The 20,366-nt window shown below is 41.8% G+C and overlaps 1 protein-coding gene across 7 annotated transcripts; it reads left to right on the top strand.

Moving 5' to 3' along the window:
• Positions 1-5,992: 5,992 nt before the first annotated feature.
• LOC139540900 (nicotinamide riboside kinase 2-like) lies at positions 5,993-9,736 on the top strand. Of its 7 annotated transcripts, none has more exons than XM_071344945.1 (8): positions 5,993-6,241; positions 7,141-7,231; positions 7,704-7,752; positions 7,971-8,145; positions 8,502-8,573; positions 8,716-8,822; positions 8,953-9,038; positions 9,127-9,736. In XM_071344945.1, the coding sequence occupies exons 1-7, from the start codon at positions 6,216-6,218 to the stop codon at positions 9,036-9,038; spliced, it is 606 nt and encodes a 201-aa protein (XP_071201046.1). In that variant the 5' UTR covers positions 5,993-6,215; the 3' UTR covers positions 9,127-9,736. The 7 variants fall into 7 exon arrangements, with proteins under 7 accessions (XP_071201046.1, XP_071201045.1, XP_071201049.1 ...); XM_071344944.1 differs by having other exon boundaries at positions 9,124-9,736; XM_071344948.1 differs by having other exon boundaries at positions 7,679-7,752.
• Positions 9,737-20,366: the final 10,630 nt, after the last annotated feature.

Genomic DNA, 20,366 nt, shown 5'->3' with positions numbered 1-20,366 from the left:
GCTCTGGTCACTGGTTAGTCACACATAGGATCTAAATTGAGAATGGCCTTCAGGAAATGAGACAAGACAACAGACCTGGTTTCAAATACTATTGAGGGTTTTTCAATTACTTTCAAAGACATTTTGAAGTAGGCTTGGGCGGTATCCAGATTGTCATACCTTCATACCGACCTTGTTCATACAGATTACTGCATTCTTGGGAAAGAGCAAGAAAGGCATTTCACTGTACTTGTGCACGTGACAATAAACTTGTGCCATTCTGGGATATTCAGTAATACCGGCACTGAACATAAGAGGCGATGTTTTCAATCCGAAGGTTAGCAATACTAACAAGTACATGTCAAATCCCATAGTGAATGCTACCTAAATGATAATGAACGCACGCTAACATGTTATACAGTCTTTGAGATAAACTATTTGCAGGACAGACATCCCAGCTCATAAAGTAATAGAAGTAACAAAAAGAATGCTACTCACAGTTTTCTGCACGCACAAACCAAATATTAGACTGCAAGGCTCTAGATCCAGCAGGGGATTATGTTACCAATAGGAGCTTGACTGCAAGAAACGAACCACTTATCTAGATAACTAGCTACTAAATTAGCAAAGCAAATGCACAACTGCAGAGCATATAGCATATTTTAGACAGTTTATAGTTATAAGATATCTAGCTGGCAAATATTTAGTTGGAATCCCATGCTGTAATTAGATCACCTGGTATGTGCTGCACAACAGAACGACTCACAAGGCTCCAGTCTCTCTTCCTCTTCTTCTTCTTCTTTAGGATTTGGTTTGGCGGATTGCATCAAATTTTTAGAGGCACACACCGCCGCCTACTGTACTGGTGTGTGAGGCCATTCACTGCCTACCTACATTAAATTATTGATACGGTAATACAAAACTGGGAAAAAGGAAAATTACCCTGCCAACTATTAACCCTCTCTAAAAAACACCACCCCATTCCACTATTTAACCCTATGTAATCCTACTCCAGAACAACGACCAAACTGTTCTGCAGTACATCCTTGCAATCACAAGTATTCTCTGCCGCTGCCACCACAACCTCTATTTTCTGTGACGACCATGGCTACAAATGCTAAAAATCCCACCTTACTGAAGCAGATATTCTTTCCATCACTCTCTCTTGGTCTCTGCCTATCCACATGAATCCTCTCAGTATCCCTCACCCTGTACCCATCTTCCTCAACCACTCTCGTCACGCTTAGGCATACAACACTTTGTGTACTACTCTAACTCTACATGCCTTTCTCTCACCGCACACCTCCGATCTCCCACCCCGTTATCACCCCCACAGCTAACACACACAACTTTCTCTTCTTCTTTTCGGAAAACAAAAGCTCTCACGGGATAACTGACACTTCCTAACTTGACCTTGTTGGGCACTTAATGCCACCCCCGTTATCACTCCTTTCAACGGCGCCCTGATCAGGAGAGAAAAGCACGTAACATTTCTTGTCCCTAATAGCGTGAGCCTGAGCACCCACTGCCTTTGGACTGAAGAAACACAATAAATCATCACTAATGCACTCTGAATTACTCTCACCAACTCAACATTCCCCAACCCCTTCTCCACCCAACCCGACACCACATATGGATCAGCCAAAATGCAAGGATTAATTCTCTCCACAAACCTCACTCTCACTGGGCTAGAATCATCCTTTTCATCCTCGGGACGAGGCCCGAACTCAGCGGTCCTCACGCAGGTACTACATCCATACTCTAGTCAGGTTCCATCTCTGAGCTACTAGAGCACGTATTACTCTTTTTGCACTGGACGCCAACCCTCCTCACCACACTGCTTCCCTCGACACTCTTTCTCGGCGGTCATCACTGCACCTGCCACCTCAATGTATTTACACTCACTCTCGTCACATTCCCTTTCCTTCTCTAGCTCTTGCAAAAGTTCTGTGCAATCCTCCATTCCATATTCCATCAAAACACTTTTCTGCTTTTTTCCTTATCCGCCATCTTCTCCTTCACCAGATCTTCCAGAAGGCTTCTACAATCCCCCACTCTATATTTATTCATAATATGTTCCACTTACTTCCTTTATTCCTTTTCCGGCATCTCCCGGGCACCATGTTGATAGTGAATGCCCCTGGATGCCCTCAGAAAGCCCCTGGATTTCCATCCCAGGTTGTTCTTTGTTTTCTCTACAGGAAGGGATAGCAATCTCTCCTGTCTTTCATTGTTGTATGCTTGTAAACAAACAGCATGTGACTGGGGACTACCGGTAAGCTTAATAATGTAAAATAATGTGACATGTGAAATTAAGAACGGGGATCTACTTTATCTCCTAATGTATTGTACAAGTTGACGGCAGATATTTACGTAAAAAGTAGCTACTAATATTAAAATGTATAAAAAAAACTTATAAAGTTTCAATGGTACTGAAAAACCATCCCGTGGCTATTTTCAAATACTCCTGTATACGGCCCAAGCCTATTTTACATTTAAATTAGTTATTTAGCAGACGCTCTTATCCAGAGTGTCTTACAGGAGCAATTACGTACATACCCCAAACAGAAGCCATGGATTACAGGCAACATCCTCACTGAGCTAAAGGGTAGAGCTGCCGCTTTCAAGGAGCGGGACTCTAACCTCAGACGAACCATCAAAGCGTCAATACAGGACTAAGATTGAATCGTACTACACTGGCTCTGACGCTCGTCGGATGCGGCAGGGCTTGCAAACTATTACAGACTACAAAGGGAAGCACAGACGCGGGCTGCCCAGTGACATGAGCCTACCAGACGAGCTAATTATGCTCTATGCTCGCTTTGAGGCAAGCAACACTGAGGCATGCATGAGAGCATCAGCTGTTCCGGACAACTGTGTGATCACGCTCTCTGTTGCCGATGTGAGTAAGACCTTTAAACAGGTCAACATTCACAAGGCTGCAGGGCCAGACGGATTACCAGGACGTGTACTCCGAGCATGCTCTGACCAACTGGTAAGTGTCTTCACTGACATTTTCAACCCTGACTGAGTCTGTAATACCAACATGTTTCAAGCAGACCACCATAGACCCTGTGCCCAAGAACACTAAGGTAACCTTCCTAAATGACAACCGAGCCGTAGTGCTCACATCTGTAGCCATTAAGTGCTTTGAAAGGCTGGTCATGGCTCACATCAACACCATTAGAAACACTAGACCCACTCCAATTCGCGTACCACCCCAACAGATCCACAGATGACACAATCTATATTGCACTCCACTGTCCTTTCCCACCTGGACAAAAGGAACACCTATGTGAGAATGTTGTTCATTGACTACAGCTCAGCGTTCAACACCATAGTGCCCTCAAAGCTCATCACTACGCTAAGGACCCTGGGACTAAACACCTCCCTCTGCAACTGAATCCTGGACTCCTGGCGGGCCGCCCCCCAGGTTGTAAGGGTAGATAACAACACATCCGCCACACTGATCCTCAACACAGGGGGCCCTCAGGGGTGCGTGCTCAGTCCCCTCCTGTACTCCCTGTTCACTCATGGCTGCACAGCCAGGCATTGGCAACTCATTACCCACAATATTAGACATAAAAATAATCATCCAGCGATCATACACTGTTTACCAGGGGGTAGGGCTACCGACGTAAATGCGATTGAATCGTCTGTGGATCTAGGGTAACAGGTAAGATAGGGGTGATATGATCCTTGACTAGTCTCTCAAGTTAGATCAGTTATCTTTGCTTTCTTGGGTACAGGAACAATGGTGCCCATCTTGAAACATGTGGGGACAGCAGACTGGGATAGGGACAGATTGAATATGTCTGTAAACACACCAGCCAGCTGGTCTGCGCATGCTCTGAGGACGCGGCTAGGGATGCCGTCTGGGCCTGCAGCCTTGCGTGGGGTTAACACGCTTAAATTTATTTTTCGCGTCGGCCACGGAGAAGGAGAGCCCAGTTCTTGGTAGCAGGCCTCGTCAGTGGAACTGTGCGTTCCTCAAAGCAGGCGAAGAAGGTAGGTGAACCATGTCATAACATTACACATCATTCACCATGTGTCCCCATGTACAGTGAGGGAAAAAAGTAGTCGATCCCCTGCTGATTTTGTACATTTTCCCTCTGACAAAGAAATGATCAGTCTATAATTTTAATGGTAGGTTTATTTGAACAGTGAGAGACAGAATAACAACAAAATAATCCAGAAAAACACATGTCAAAAATGTTATAAATTGATTTGCATTTTAATGAGGGAAATAAGTATTTGAACCTTCTGCAAAACATGACTTAGTACTTGGTGGCAAAACCCTTGTTGGCAATCACAGAGGTCAGATGTTTCTTGTAGTTGGCCACCAGGTTTGCACACATCTTAGGAGGGATTTTGTCCCACTCCTCTTTGCAGATCTTTTGACGTTTGGCAACTCGAACCTTCAGCTCCCTCCAAAGACTTTCTATGGGATTAATATCTGGAGACTGGCTAGGTCACTCCAGGACCTTAATGTGCTTCTTCTTGAGCCACTCCTTTGTTGCCTTGGCCGTGTGTTTTGGGTCATTGTCATGCTGGAATACCCATCCACGACCCATTTTCAATGCCCTGGCTGAGGGAAGGAGGTTCTCACCCAAGATTTGACGGTACATGGCCCATCCATCGTCCCTTTGATGCGGTGAAGTTGTCCTGTCCCCTTAGCAGAAAAACACCCCCAAAGCATAATGTTTCCACCTCCATGTTTGACGGTGGGGATGATGTTCTTGGCGTCATAGGCAGCATTCCTCCTCCTCCAAACACGGCGAGTTGAGTTGATGCCAAAGAGCTCCATTTTGGTCTCATCTGACCACAACACTTTCACCCAGTTGTCCTCTGAATCATTCAGTTGTTCATTGGCAAACTTCAGACGGGTATGTATATGTGCTTTCTTGAGCAGGGGGACCTTGCGGGCGCTGCAGGATTTCAGTCCTTCACGGCGTAGTGTGTTACCAATTGTTTTCTTGGTGACTATGGTCCCAGCTGCCTTGAGATCATTGACAAGATCCTCCCGTGTAGTTCTGGGCTGATTCCTCACCGTTCTCATGATCATTGCAACTCCACGAAGTGAGATCTTGCATGGAGCCCCAGGCCGAGGGAGATTGACAGTTCTTTTGTGTTTCTTCCATTCTTCCATAACCACACCAACTGTTGTCACCTTCTCATCAAGCTGCTTGGCGATGGTCTTGTAGCCCATTCCAGCCTTGTGTAGGTCTACAATCTTGTCCCTGTCATCCTTGGAGCGCTCTTTGGTCTTGGCCATAGTGGAGAGTTTGGAATCTGATTGATTGATTGCTTCTGTGGACAGGTGTCTTTTATACAGGTAACAAACTGACATTAGGAGCACTCCCTTTAAGAGTGTGCTCCTAATTTCAGCTCGTTACCTGTATAAAAGACACCTGGGAGCCAGAAATCTTTCTGATTGAGAGGGGGTCAAATACTTATTTCACTCATTAAAATGCAAATCAATTTATAACATTTTTGACATGCGTTTTTCTGGATTTCTTTGTCGTTATTCTGTCTCTCACTGTTCAAATAAACCTACCATTAAAATTAGAGACATCATTTCTTTGTCAGTGGGCAAACGTAAAAAATCAGCAGGGGATCAAATACTTCCCCCCCCCACTGTATACAAAGACAGTATAATTTCACTGCAGTTACATGTGCTGGTGCCTCTCAGGCAGTTTAAATTATTGACTGGGGACCTCTATGTAGTTGAATGTGATTGCTTTTTTAAAGTATGTTTATTTTGTATTGTGTGCTGAATTATATTGTTTTATACACATATATGTGTATGTTTCATTATTCTGTTTTTATTGTAATGTATACAGAGCTCTCTTGTAAAATAGATTTCTTATCTCAATGTGACTCCCTGTTTAGATAAAGATTAAATAAAAATTAATATGCAAATCTTTGCGGAACGCGGAGGTTGATTGGAGTCGTTGGGTGTTCTTGGACAGTGATTGGTCACTGTAAAAACGACACAAATCTGAGCTCACGCGGGTGTACGTCTGTTTGACGCAAGTCACAGTTGTCTACAAATTGAGGGCTCGCGCCTCTTTATCAATGAAATAGTAAAGACAGCTGGGCTCTGCCACAACACTGGAGAAAAAACACCGAAACTTGAGCTACTCCCTTCCTCGTATTATTTGGATTGTTTTTGTTATTCATTGTGAGTAACTTTAGCTGGGACTAGGAGCAGAAGTTTCAAAAACCTACTCAAAATGAAATACGTTATAGGAATTGGCGGGTAAGTTAAGTTTTTATTTGTCGTTCGAAAATCTGGTTTATTATATAATACACATGTATATTTTGAGTAGAACATTTTATAAATTCATTAATTTATTAAACGTAACACAGGTATGAAATCTAAACAACACATGCCATCTTACTTAGGTAACTAACGCGTTACGTTAGTTACATTTCATTGTTGAATTTTTCGTCTAACATTAAGTTAATTATAAAAAATAAGAAACGTTAAGGATTCAGGGAGTTTTATCTTTTACTCGGGCAATTTATTAACGCCATGTACTGTAGGTAGTTAACTGGAGACTTGGTCTTAGCAAATCGCCTGCCACGTTTGTATGTTGTCGTAGTCGGGCGGGAGATTTAAAATTCCAGCGCGGACTTTCACATTGAACACATTGGAGGGAGTCTCAGTTTCGAAATTTGCAAACGTGAGCGTCATACTCCTTGCTGGCAACTTGTATTATACATGTTTATTAAGCATGAATATTGCTTTTTGCCAGCTATGTTTTACTATAATGTAAAAATTTGACTTGGCTGAATATCGGGCTAGCTAACGCTAAATGTAGGACTGGCAACGTTCCAAGTTGTTTTCAAAACTTCTGACTAAATTCAGAGATCCACTTAGCGAACTTACCTAGCTAGTTATAAAATGTTTGATTGCAAACTTATTTAGAGTAGTTGACATTTGATGACCTTGTTATTTTAGGTAGCCAGCTATGTGCTCTGTCCCGCCACAATGGTTAGGTTACTAGCTAGCTACTGCATACAATGTTGACTGATATCTAAGTAACTTACTGCAATAATACCTGCAAGGTATGCGGATGAGTGATGGATAGACCGCTCAGACTTTGAATACACGGACGCCTTGCTAAATCGCATGTCATGTTTATCTATTTTCAGTGTGACTAATGGTGGGAAAACCACTTTGACGAATAAGCTGATCAAGTCACTACCTAACTGTTGTGTGGTGCATCAAGATGACTTTTTCAAGGTAAACTTGGTCTACTAAAACGTCTCTATACAGTGTTGTATTTGCATGACCTTGTTAAGGGAAAATATCCCTCACACACTAACCAATAGCCATGATGCATGCCATCTACGGTCACCTGTCCTTCCCTTTTATTAGATCTGCGTAGTATGCTGTAAATTAACCTAGCACTGACATGCCTAAGACTCCGTCAGTTGTCTTTTCACACACACGCCTTGCTTATTGCCGCTTTTAAAAAATGTAACTGCATTACCCTGTATAGAATCAGAACTTGTGCTGAGTAGCTCACTGCTCTTGTGCTTTGTTTCCTGTTTTATTGGTCTCTGGTTATATATGGATTCTCAATGCTCTTGTGCATGTTATACCTGCATGCTCCAGCTAGGTGTGCATGTCTTGCAGTGTTCAGCATGTATGGGATCTGCCCGTATTCAGATCAGCCTGCGCTTGCAGCAATGTTTTATTGGTATTATTTCAGAAACCTGACCAGATAGAAGTCGGGGAGGACGGCTTTAGACAGTGGGATGGTAAGCCTGGATTTCACTGTAGGAGACTCATAACTGATCGTTTTACTTGCCCCTTAGTGTAACAAAGCATCCCCAAAAATGTCATTTGATAGTACATGCATGAATATTAATACTACCCTAGAGCACAATTCCCATTAAACAAGACTGAATACACTTCATCCAGGTGTGTCCCTTTTTGCTAAACTTCTTTCCCCTCTGCCGTTCTCTGTTCTATGCAGTGATCACAGCATTGGACATGGATGCCATGGTGAACACGATTCGAGGCTGGAGTGAGAATCCAGTGAAGTTTGCACACTCCCACGGTGTCAACGTGTCCCCTTCCACAGAGGTTGCCGACCCAGAGCAGCAGATCCACATTCTGATCGTAGAGGGCTTCCTTCTGTACAACTACAGGTGAGTTCATCTGCACCACTGCTAACTGGAAATGTACTAGCTAATGGGGAAGGAGCGTAATCAGCTGGTTTGTGCGACATGTATTCAAATAGCTTGTCCCCTATTACTATGACATCTAATGCTTGCAAGCTCGCTCAAAACTGGATTTTTAGAGTTATGACGACAAATATTTGGACCGGTGTCCAAGTGACACGTGTGGGCTGTGTTGTCAGCTAGCTAGATTAAGAGGATGTCAACTGAATGGATGTGGTCTCCAGGAGTGTGCTATATCTGTATTATGGTGCCTCAATTGAACCTCAATTGTACATTGGTGGAGAGTTGAGTAGAACTAAAAGTTCTGTCATGTTCCTCCCCAGACCCCTGATGGACGTGTACAACAAGTGCTACTACATCTCCATTCCATACGAAGAGTGCAAACGGAGGAGAAGGTGGGAATGGGGTGATTTCAGATCACTAATATTCATATGTAGCTATAGTGTGGTTGTCGTTCTGGCCAGATTAATAAATCACAAATATTTATTTAATTGAAAGTTGTGCTAAATTCATAAGTTTGTTTCCTTTTTTTTAAAGTACAAGACAATACACCGTCCCTGACCCCCCTGGCCTGTTTGAAGGCCATGTGTGGCCCATGTACTTGAAGCACAGGAATGAGATGGTCGAGAGCTGTTTAGACATTGGTATATTACACATTTTTGTCTCCTTTTCCATTTGTCGGTGAACGTTATTGGTTTTTGTAGGCATTTTGGTGCTAGTAGCTATGACTTCCCTTTGACAAATGTCCTGATCAAGGTTTACACTTTGCTATAGCGTATCTGGATGGCTTGAAATCAGAAGAAGGGATCTACAGCCAGGTGTATGAGGACATCCAGAATACACTGTTGAATCGTTTATAGGTAAGAGGTGACACTGGTGTGTCTGACTTCTGTCTTTTAAGTGTTGACGCTAAATTGAGTGAACTTTACCTTTCTGTTTGTACAGCAGGAACTCCATCTCCAAACATGTATAGACCTGTAAATAGCATCAAGACTGAAGAGATTTTTTTTTTTTAACACATTTTTTTCCTATTGTGTAAATTATATTGAAGGAATGTTAACTTATGTTTTACAGAATAATCATTTCTGTTTGTTTTCTTATCCAATCTGTTAGTCCTTTACTTGTGTTAACCAAACCACTGCCTAGTATCTGAGGGAGAGGGACAAACTCTGACCATCTGTCAATTATAAATATTTTTGTATGGAGGTCAATGTGAATTGCCAAATTTCTACATGAGGCTTATTTGATCATAGATGTTTACATTGTTACAAAGGCACTGATATAAGTGGATGCACATGGCATTTTGATAACTTAGAGATTTTATAAAAATATTCTTTATTGGAGTTGTGCCTCTGCCCTCTCATGGTCTAGAAGGGTCCCACCTGAACTGGCCGCTTGCCTTCCATCTTTGAGGACATGTATTTCCTTTGTTAGAATAGAGCGGTCACTTGTATTATATTCATAATATAGTCATCTTTGTTAGTATGTACTTGGCTTTGTTTTGGCAAGTAAATTGTCCGTCTCCAATTTTAAAATGGGTTCAGATTTTTCAATGTTACTCCTGTGTCCTGTCTTTATTTACAATTCTCACCTTAATTGTGGTACATGGGGTATGAGTAAATACAGTTAAAGTTTACGTACACCTTAGCCAAATACATTTAAACTCAGTTTGTCACAATTCCTGACAGTTAATCCAAGTAGGAGTTCCCTGTCTTATGTCAGGATCATCACTTTATTTTAAGAATGTGAAATGTCAGGATGATAGTAGAGAATTATATATATATTTTAGCTTTTATTTCTTTTATCACATTCCCAGTGGGTCAGAATATTACATGCACTCAATTAGTATTTGGTAGCATTGCCTTTAAATTGTTTAACTTGGGTCAAACATTTCAAGCTTCCCACTAAGTTGTGTAAATGTTGGTCCATTCCTCCTGGCAGCTGGTGTAACTGAGTCAGGTTTGTAGGCCTCCTTGCTCGCACACGCTTTTTCAGTTCTGCCCACAAATTATCTATAGGATTGAGGTCGGGGCTTTGTGATGGGCACTCCAATACCTTGACTTTGTTGTCCTTAAGCCATTTTGCCACAACTTTGGAAGTATGCTTGGGGTCATTGTCCATTTGGAAGACCAATTTGTGATCAAGCTTTAACTTCCTGACTGATGTTGCTTCAATATATCCACAATTTTCCTCCCTTTCGGGTTATGTCTGGTTTTACTGTGGATATAGATACTTTTGTACCTGTTTCCTCCAGCATCTTCAAAAGGTCCTTTGCTGTTCTGGGATTTTGCACCTTTAGCACAGAAGTACGTTTATCTCTAGGAGAAAGAATGCGTCTCCTTTCTGAGCAGTATGATAGCTGCGTGGTCCCATGGTGTTTATACTTGCGTCCTGTTTGAATAGATGACCGTGGTACCTTCAGGTGTTTGGAAAATGCTCCCAGGGATGAACCAGACTTGTGGAGGTCTACGATTTTTTTCTGAGGATTTGGTTGATTTCTTCTGATTTTCCCATTGCTTGTCAAGCAAAGAGGCACAGTTTGGAGGTAGGCCTTGAAATACATCCACAAGTACACCTCCAATTTACTCAAATTATGTCAGTTAGCCTATCAGACGCTTCTAAAGTCATGACATTTTCTGGAATTTTCCAAGCTGTTTAAAGGCACAGTCAACTTAGTGTATGTAAACTTCTGACCCACTGTAATTGTGATACAATGAAATTCATCTCTGTTAACAATTGTTGGAAAAATTACTTGTGTCATGCACAAAGTAGATGTCCTAACTGACTTGCCAAAACTAGTTAAGAAATTTGTTGAGTGGTTGAAACACTTGGTTGGGGTCATTGAAACTAGTTTATGTAAACTTCTGACTTAAACTGTAAAATCCTGCCAGTCTGTACACTCACAAGGATCCCCTCGCTGTCCTACGGTTGAAACAAAGGAGTGTTAATCTGTTTTCTTTTGGTAATATACTAGTTGTGTAATGTTTGGCATGGTTAGGCTATTGAAGCAACAACACAGACATTGTTTGATTTTAATAATTATGTCACTGCCTGACCGATGGTGCTTCTCTCTGTGAGTGTTGTGCCTTTCGTCTACAGTCTTTCTCGTATCTGTTGAGGCCCTTTTGGAACGAATAATTGTATTTGTTTAAGGACTGATCCTAATTTATAGCTACTGAACTTGTTAACGATTATAACAGTCATTGCTATACCACAGTGAAGTATCAAAATGTTTCTGAACAAAATGCTACAACTCCACCTTGTTTGAAATAAATTTACTAATCTCGTTTACAGATGACGAGGGGGGGGTTGTTTACACAGAATATTAGCTGGTGCAATGAACATAAAACATGGAAATAATTAAACTAATCAAAAATGTGAAGAAATTGTTTGAAATGTACAATAATTTATGGTAGCTTAACACTTTACAACACAGTGGTAATAACACGGCAATATTATGGTTTCTCATAGCAACTACTGGCAGCTAACATAGTGACTTTCCAGAGTTCTACCTGCAATGCTAGCTGTGACCTGTGCCCCATTGACTTTAAATAAACAAAACCTGTTGACGGGGGAGGGCTGTGAGGAACCTGTAGGAGACTGATATAGTAACCAGCCGTTGACATACTTCCAGTTAACGCAGCCAGCTAACCTTGTAATGGTTGCCCTCTGGAAGACAGGCCCTCAAATACACATTGCTACAAGGCTTTGAGTGCTTGTGGACATAGACAGGCGGAGTGTTTATATTTAGCTGGGATTCCTGCATTGTAAGGGGAGGACATATTGTACTTGTATAAAGATGGACACCCCCACCCTCTAATCCACAGCATGACTGGCCTGTTGCCCATAGCTAACCTTCTGACTGACAGGCAGCTCCCTACCCTCAGCCTTGTTTCATAGACTAAACATAACATAGCAAACGTAAATCCGGGAAACTCAAATTGGTATGATATGTTACGTTTGGTATAGTTACATAAGACAAATGGTTACTTATGGCAAAAATTAAATGGTCAGGGTGGATAGGTGGGCATGTAACACGAATGTCTAGCAACCCGAAGGTTGCGAGTCCAAATCTCATCACGGGCAACTTTTTAACTACTTGCTACTTTATAGCTACTTTGCAACTACTGAGCATGTTAGCTAGCCCTTTTAGCTAACCTTAACCCTTTAACCTAAATCCTAAATTTAACCCTGAGCCTAGCTAACGTTAGCCACCTAGCCAGAATTCATAAATGTTTTGCAAATAATACAAATTGTAATATTTAACATATACGGAAAGGGTGTTGGACAATCACAAATTATTACAGTACGTACCATGCGAAACGTAACATATCATACTAAATGGAGTGTCCCAGATTTACGTACAGAAATATATGAAATGCTCTGAGACCAGGTTGCAGCCAACCTTGCTTCTCTTCCAGCAGAAGTACACAATGCATCAGAGGGGGACAAACTAGTGGAACGGTGAGACCTGCTCTCTCAATCATGGGCTCTTATGAAGCCACTCTACACCCTCTCAATCACGTATATAATGAGTGGAAACAGAATGACGCACAATAAACCTCGTGCCTTCCCACAGAAACCTACTGTCCCTATCCTCTGTCACCTTGCAACATATAATGGCTGGACAACTGTTGCATCTAAGTTGCATTGGCACAGAACTGAGCTGTATATTTACTCTATTAAATCCAATGTATATGTTATAATGGTATACCACAGAAGTGGTCATGGAGACATTTTATGCACAGTATATGCAATAGCTTACATAATCTTTTGATCATACTATTCATAACATACAGGCATTTGTACTCTACTGTATACTGCCATTGGACAGGGATAATTAGATCTCTTCAGTTACAGACTATTCTAAGACCCCTGCACTGTAACAGATCTGACGTCAAGGCTTCATGTAACATATCTGACCAGGCCCGTAACAAATCTGACCTGTTAGGTATCACATCTCTGAGGAAGGAAAAGTTCACGCTGTTTGACAGCAGCCAAGACTTCCATAATGATTATGTCCAATCATCATAAACCATTAAGTGAGATGCAGATCAGTTTCACGGTCTATATAATTAATGTCTGGGTAATACTGGCAAAAAGTATTGCATGTTTGTTCTTCACTGCAGATGTTATGGTTATAAAATAAACCCTCATTTAGATGTCAACCTTGTCATCTATCATGGTGTTCTTGAAGTAAATTAAGTGTATACAGATATCATATTTATGTGTCCCATTATGGCTCTGTGATCACATGGATGGTGCCATTGAGGCAATTTCCATTTTGAAGTAGTACATTTTTTTCTACTACATGTACGAGTTGGCAAACAAACTGAAAGGATGCATACTGCCACCTAGTGTTTGCTCATGAATATAATTCATTGGCAGATCCCTCCTGATGACTGGATGGAATCATGTGATTCTTCCTCAACCATTAGGAAGTCCCACCCAGTTGAAGCCTTCGGTGACAATCAATGTCCATGCCCAAACAGGTTTTATCCATCTAGAGTCCTCTGTCTAACTCCATGACTGCTACCTTGTACGGAACAGCACAGGGGTAAACTTGACTACAGGTCCTATGGCAGGCATTTTGTGGTCTTAACGAGTCAAGTGCACTACGATTTTTCCACTCAGTAAATTAACAGACTACCTTCCCTAGAGTTCCACTGCCATCATGTGGCAAAGTTTTTGTGGTGGTAATCGAGTTCCTAAATTAAAGAGAATCATGGAGAAACAGAACTGGATAACCCCTATTGTTATCCCTCAACTGTATGGTACTGCACTACAGTATTTCAGAGAAGTAGTGTGAGGTAACACAAAGCCCATTTTGTGATTTTACCGTGTGGCATTTACCGTTAAAATAAACAGTGTGAATGGAACTCACAGAGCCATGCAGCCGCAGCGCGCGCATACCTGCCTGTGTGCTTATTTTCATGATGCAAATAGCTCCTACTATGACACATTTTCTACTCAAGTATTATGAATGCTTTCAATTTAATCCACGTATAAAACGTATTGCTTATGATGACGATTAGTCACTTGTGACAGAAGTTCCCAATTAATGCCGAAAGGTGTGTCATGATATTTGACAAAAAATGTATCAAATTTGGATGACCAATCAGGGACACAATTTAAAAAAAACTAAAATCACTTTTTTTTTACTTTTAGATATCTTGCCCTTTCAGTACAAAATCTCAACTTGCACTGAGAAAGGGCTACCTACCACCTATGCGCAAAGTGTAAATAGTTATATAGACTGACGGTTAAGTTAAACATGGTATTTGTAAAATAAGCCATTGGTCCTGTCTGTGCATGCGTAGACAAACTAATTATATGAAAGTGAGTGCCTACATTTCCACCTTCCAAGTAGTTATACCTGACATTCACTGTGGAGATGTGGTGCGCAACTGCATGACGGAATCAAGTGTGTACAAAACACCCAGCATCACTTAGACTACATTTTTACAGAAGTTATTAATGTCACAGAGTTTGGTATAGTTCGGATAATTTTAACCATGGAGGGTTTATTTTCTACCGTTCTGCCTGCTTTATGTTCGGGTTCGTTTAAGCACTGGACAGCTCCATTTACGCACGCGAGACACATAATCCAATGGGAGAACAACGGTCGGGTGTATAGATTACACAGCACCGGGTCTGAACGTCACGCACCGGCCCAGGCGAGAAGACTACCTGCTGAGCTCTACCTGACCACCGAGAGGAATTTCAACAGTCATCACCCAACTTCTGCACCAAATAGATCCTCTAGAACAAGGCTCTCCAACCCTGTTCCTGGAGAGCTACCTTTCTGTACGTTTTCGCTCCAACCCTAATCTAGCGCACTTGATTCTAATAATTAGCTGGTTGATAAACTGAATCAGGTTAGTTACAACTGGGGTTGAAAAGAAAACCTACAGGAGGGTATCTCTCCAGGAACAGGGTTGGAGAACCCTGCTCTAGAACTAGAACATTGAATCTGGAGGAGAGCATTCGATCGAAACCCAACATATGCTGAACAGTGAGTCAGACGTCTTGGTTCTGGGCTCCGATGTTGGTCACTACATCTTCGCCATTGGCCGCCAATGCACGAGCGCAGCCAGAAACATCCCCGAGGGACACGGAGCCGGTGGCGGGATACCCAGGAGCGCCTCTGCCTCCCCAAGGAGGCACCGGATCCACTTCAAACGGTACCGGTCTCGGTGCTCTCCGGGAGTTCTCAGGCAGTGGGATCCCGAGGGGAGGACGAAACCCTGCTCGGGATGATGTCAGCCTGCCGGTTCGACGACAAGTCTTTGCGTCACCAGTTAAGAGCGAGGACATTACGCATGGTCGCGGCACAAACCAGGCGCGACACGAGAGACCAGAAGCAATAAGCATCAACCCAGGCACACACATCTGGGTACATGAATAACGCCGATGATGCAAACACTAGACAACGCGCCCAGCGCACTGCCCAAGCCTCCGATTCCATTTCCTCATCCAGACGCATTCCAGCTCCAGAATCAAATGCATCTCCAACTGCGCTTTCTGACAATGGCGTGGACTCGCTCGCGGCCCCAGCAATGACTCGCTCGCAGCCCCAGCAACCAAGAACGATTTAAAGTAATAATATGATAGCTGATGATCCCACCAATCCAAACAAAAAAACACCAAAATGCAGTTTTCTATAACATGTACCCGTTAGTCGGGAGAAGCACAGCACCTGTGCGTCATCCACCGAGAACAGGCTCTGGCACCAGATTATTTCATAACGGTAAAGTAGATGGTGATGTGACAATATACCTTATAGAGTATTTGTTTTGCATTATTTTTTACATCCAGATAAAAGTACAGCATATTACAAACAATTTATAAAACACTCACACTTCCTTGGAAATCATACAACTAACATGGATGGCTTGTGATTTCTCTTCTCTGGTCTCCCAGACCTTGTTCCTGGCCCCTACTATATCCAAGCTGCTTATTATATCCAACTTGTACAGATGTATGCCCTGAGATGTGCTGGAGAGGAAAACGGTCTGTCATGGTAGGACTTCATGTTTTATGGTTGATTATGCATATCCGTGTAAGATCAATTGCGATGAAACATTTACCTTGACATCATCTATGTATTATGTCACAAATGACATCTACAGTTATTTGATTGATTAGGTAGAAATCAGACTGGTTGTATGGACCAGACTTGTTTGGCGTTGGCCGGCTCGGGAGTAATAGCATAATAATAGAGAGCCATACAACCTGGCATCCGACCTTGATTTTCTCTCTCTGCTCTACCAAGTCAAATAAAAGTCAAAAGTACACTCATCCTCAGTGTATTCTAAAGCATAATAGGTGAACTAATACTAACTTGTTATGACGTTGTTATTAAGTTGTCATTAATGATAATTCAAATGACTTTCCATGCACTTATCAGTCATAATTGGGGCCAGGATTTTTTTCTGACCAAGAAAGTTACGGTCTGGTCACACTGTCAGGAGAAACTCCTGGTCTTAGTCATTATGTAAAGTACATTATTTTGAGGTCAACATATCGACCAGGTGTCAGAGACTACAGGACTGAGGTTTCCCCAAAGGGTGAAGAACCAGAGGACAGCTGACTTCCTTCCAGTCAAACCCAGACACCAGTGTTAATGGAACAGCTGCCACCAGTACTACTATAAGGAGCTGATGAGACCAGGTGAGTAACTAACACAGGTGAAATCAATGATCAAAAATGAAAGACAGGGCTACGTTCAAGAACACAAAGAAACAGAACACAAGGACTACTAAGAAAATAAATACAGAACGTTACAAGTATACAGACCGTTTACTATGAGACTCAATTTATTTGTATTTTATTTAACCTTTATTTAAATAGGCAAGTCAGTTAAGAACAAATTCTTATTTACAATGACGGCCTACCCAGACGACGCTGGGCCAAATGTGTGCTGCCCTAAGGGAGTCCCAATCATGACCAGTTGTGATACAGCCTGGATTCGAACCAGGGTGTCTGTAGTAACGCCTCAAGCACTGAGATGCAGTGCCTTAGACTGCTGTGCCACTCGGGAGCTCAGTTGCATGCTGTTTCCAGCGATCATCCTTGAGATGTTACTATAACTTGATTAGAGTCCACCTGTGGTAAATTCAATTGATTGAACATGATTTGGAAAGGCACACAGCTGTCTACATAAGGTCCCACAGTTGACAGTTAATGTCAGAGCAAAAACCAAGTCATGAAGTCGAAGGAATTGTCCGTAGAGCTCCAAGACAGGATTGTGTCGAGACACAGATCTGGGGGAGGGTACCAAAAAATGTCTGCAACATTGTAGGTCCCCAAGAACACATTGGCCTTCATCATTCTTAAATGGAAGAAGTTTGGAACCACCAAGACTCTTCCTAGAGTTAGCCGCCGGGCCAAACTGAGCAATCGGGGGAGAAGGGCCTTGGGTCAGGGACGTGACCAAGAACCCGATGGTCACTCTGACAGAGCTCCAGAGTTCCTCTGTGGAGATGGGAGAACCTTCCAGAAAGACAACCATCTCTGCAGCACTCCACCAATCAGGCCTTTATGGTAGAGTGGCCAGACAGAAGAAACTCTTCAGTTAAAGGCACATGACATCCCACTTGGAGTTTACCAACAGGCACTCAAGACTCTCAGACCATGAGAAACACGATTCTCTGGTCTGATGAAACCAAGATTAAAATCTTTGGCCTGAATGCTTAGCGTCACATCTGGAGGAAACCTGACACCATCCCCATGGTGAAGCATGGTGGTGGCAGCATCATGCTGTGGGGATGTTTTTCTCCGGCAGGGACAGGGGGACTAGTCAGATTCGAGGGAAAGATGAACGGAACAAAGTACAGCGAGATCCTTGATGAAAACCTGCTCAGGACCTCCGACTGGAGCGAAGGATGACCTTCCAACAGGACAACAACCCTCAGCACACAGTTAAGACAACGCAGGAGTGGCTTCGGGAAAAGTCTCTGAATGTCCTTGAGTGGCCCAGCCAGAGCCCGGACTTGAACCCGATCAAACATCTCTGGAGAGTCCTGAAATTAGCTGTGCAGCGAAGCTCCCCAGACAACCTGACTGAGCTTGAGAGAGTCTGCAGAGAAAAATGGGAGAAACTCCCCAAATACAGGTGTGCCAAGCTTGTAGCGTCATACCCAATAAGACCCGAGACTGTAATCGCTGCCAAAGGTGCTTCAACAAAGTATTGAGTAAAGGGTCTGAATACTTAAGTAAATGTGATATTTCTGTATTTTTATTTTTAATACATTTGCAAAAGTTTCTAAAAAGCTGTTTTTGCTTTGTCATAATGTGGTATTTTGTGTAGAATGATTTGCACTAACTCTTTCAGTTCTACTTTACAGTCCGTCTGTTTAACTCAGCGTTTCCCAAATTCGGTCCTCGGGACTCCAAGTGGTGCATGTTTTGTTTTTTGCCCTAAGACACAGCTGATTCAAATGATCAAAGCTTGATGATTAGTTGATTATTTGAATCAGCTTTGTAGTGCTAGGGCAAAAACCAAAAGGTGCACCCCTTGGGGTCCCAAGGACCAAGTTTGGCAAACCCTGGTTAATTTTTTAAATTTTTATGTTTAAATATATTTTTACATTTTGTAAATTTAAATGTAACTTTTATTGAACTAGACAAATCAGTTAAGAACTAATTCTTATTTACAATGACGGCCTACCAGGGAACAGTGGGTTAACTGCCTTGTTCAGGGGCAGAACAACAGATTTTTACCTTGTCAGGTTTAACTCAAGCTAAGCTCAAAACCATTTGGTTAATTTCTTAAATTATTTAAGAAAACACAGCATGCCTCAGAGAAATGTATAAAATTATCTAATTTAGCACATTGTGTTTCTTTTGAAAGAGACATTTAAGGATTGAGCATGGAAGCTGCTGTTTCTTGTGTTTTGCTAGTTTCTCTCCCAGTATGCCATTAAAACGGTCTCCCCTGGTGTCAACTCCATGTTGGATGTCTAGGAATTCTTGAACTGTGTTTACATTCAGCCAAAGTGTTAACCAGAGCCTCAGTGGTGGAAAGTACTTAAGTAAAAATAGTTGAAAGTACTACTTAAGTAGTTTTTGGGAGTATTTGTACTTTACATTACTATTTATATTTGACAACTTTTACTTCACTACATTCCTAAATAAAATAATGTGCTTTTTGCTCCATACATTTTCCCTAACACCCACAAGTACTTGTTACATTTTCAATGCTTAGCAGGACAGGAAAATGGTCCAATTCACTCACTTATCAAGAGAATATCCCTGGTCATCCCTACCGTCTCTTATCTGGCAGACTCACTAAACACAAATGCTTCATTTGTAAATGATGTCTGAGAGTTGGAGTGGGCCCCTAGCTATCCGTAAATAAATAAAACAAGAAAATTGTACCGTCTGGTTTGCTTAATATAAAGAATTTTTAATTATTTATACTTGTAGTTTTACTTTTAATACTTAAGTATATTTTTGCAATTACACTTTTGATATATAAGTATATTTAAAACCATATACTTTTAGACTTGTATTCAAGTAGTATTTTATTGGGTGACTTTCACTTTTACTTGAGTAAGATTAAGGTATCTTTACTTTTACTCAAGTATGACAATTGGATACTTTCAACCATTGCAGAGCCTCTATCTCATGGTTCCCATTCCGAAATGGAAAACGTTAACTAGTCCAGAATACCCTTGAAATATTAATGATGGAAATTTGGGTGAAGTACTGAAACATGGTGGTGCCTGTTCTTGATTTTATAACAGGGAAATGCTGATCACGAGTTAAGTTGAAATGACTCCAAGTTAAGTACATTGCCTGATTTCCTTGTAATCTTAAACAGGCCATGGAGGTATAAGAGGCTCCTGTTTGATCAGCTGGATAGAGGTAATTCATTAAAGGCAAATGTCAAATTGGTCTATGGAATGACTCTGATGCTACTGCTTTAATTGCTCCATGAAAATACCTACTACATGAAAAACCCTCAACACATCCCTTGACAAGAGGAAATACCTCTGGAGTATTTATGATAACCTTCCGCCGACTGGTGAGGAGGTCAGGGAGTACAACCATCTCCCCAAATCATCAGTCAAACATTGAAAAGCTTGTTATTTTCATCATTACCTTTATTTTGTTAGACACCATATTTAGTTTGATGTAGCAGCAAGACAGACACAAATAGGTAGAAGTGTGAAGAAGAACCA

Source organism: Salvelinus alpinus, chromosome 16 (genome assembly GCF_045679555.1).
Source record: "Salvelinus alpinus chromosome 16, SLU_Salpinus.1, whole genome shotgun sequence".
In the NCBI taxonomy this organism is placed as follows: domain Eukaryota; kingdom Metazoa; phylum Chordata; class Actinopteri; order Salmoniformes; family Salmonidae; genus Salvelinus; species Salvelinus alpinus.
This window is presented reverse-complemented; position numbering and strand designations above follow the sequence as displayed.

Bases quoted from the DNA above. Each gene is read 5' to 3' on its own strand.
- LOC139540900 (XM_071344945.1), top strand. From the start codon at position 6,216: ATGAAATACGTTATAGGAATTGGCGG. The intron at 7,753-7,970 runs GTAAGCCTGGAT...TGTTCTATGCAG, and splicing joins CGGCTTTAGACAGTGGGATG to TGATCACAGCATTGGACATG. The intron at 8,146-8,501 runs GTGAGTTCATCT...GTTCCTCCCCAG, and splicing joins TTCCTTCTGTACAACTACAG to ACCCCTGATGGACGTGTACA.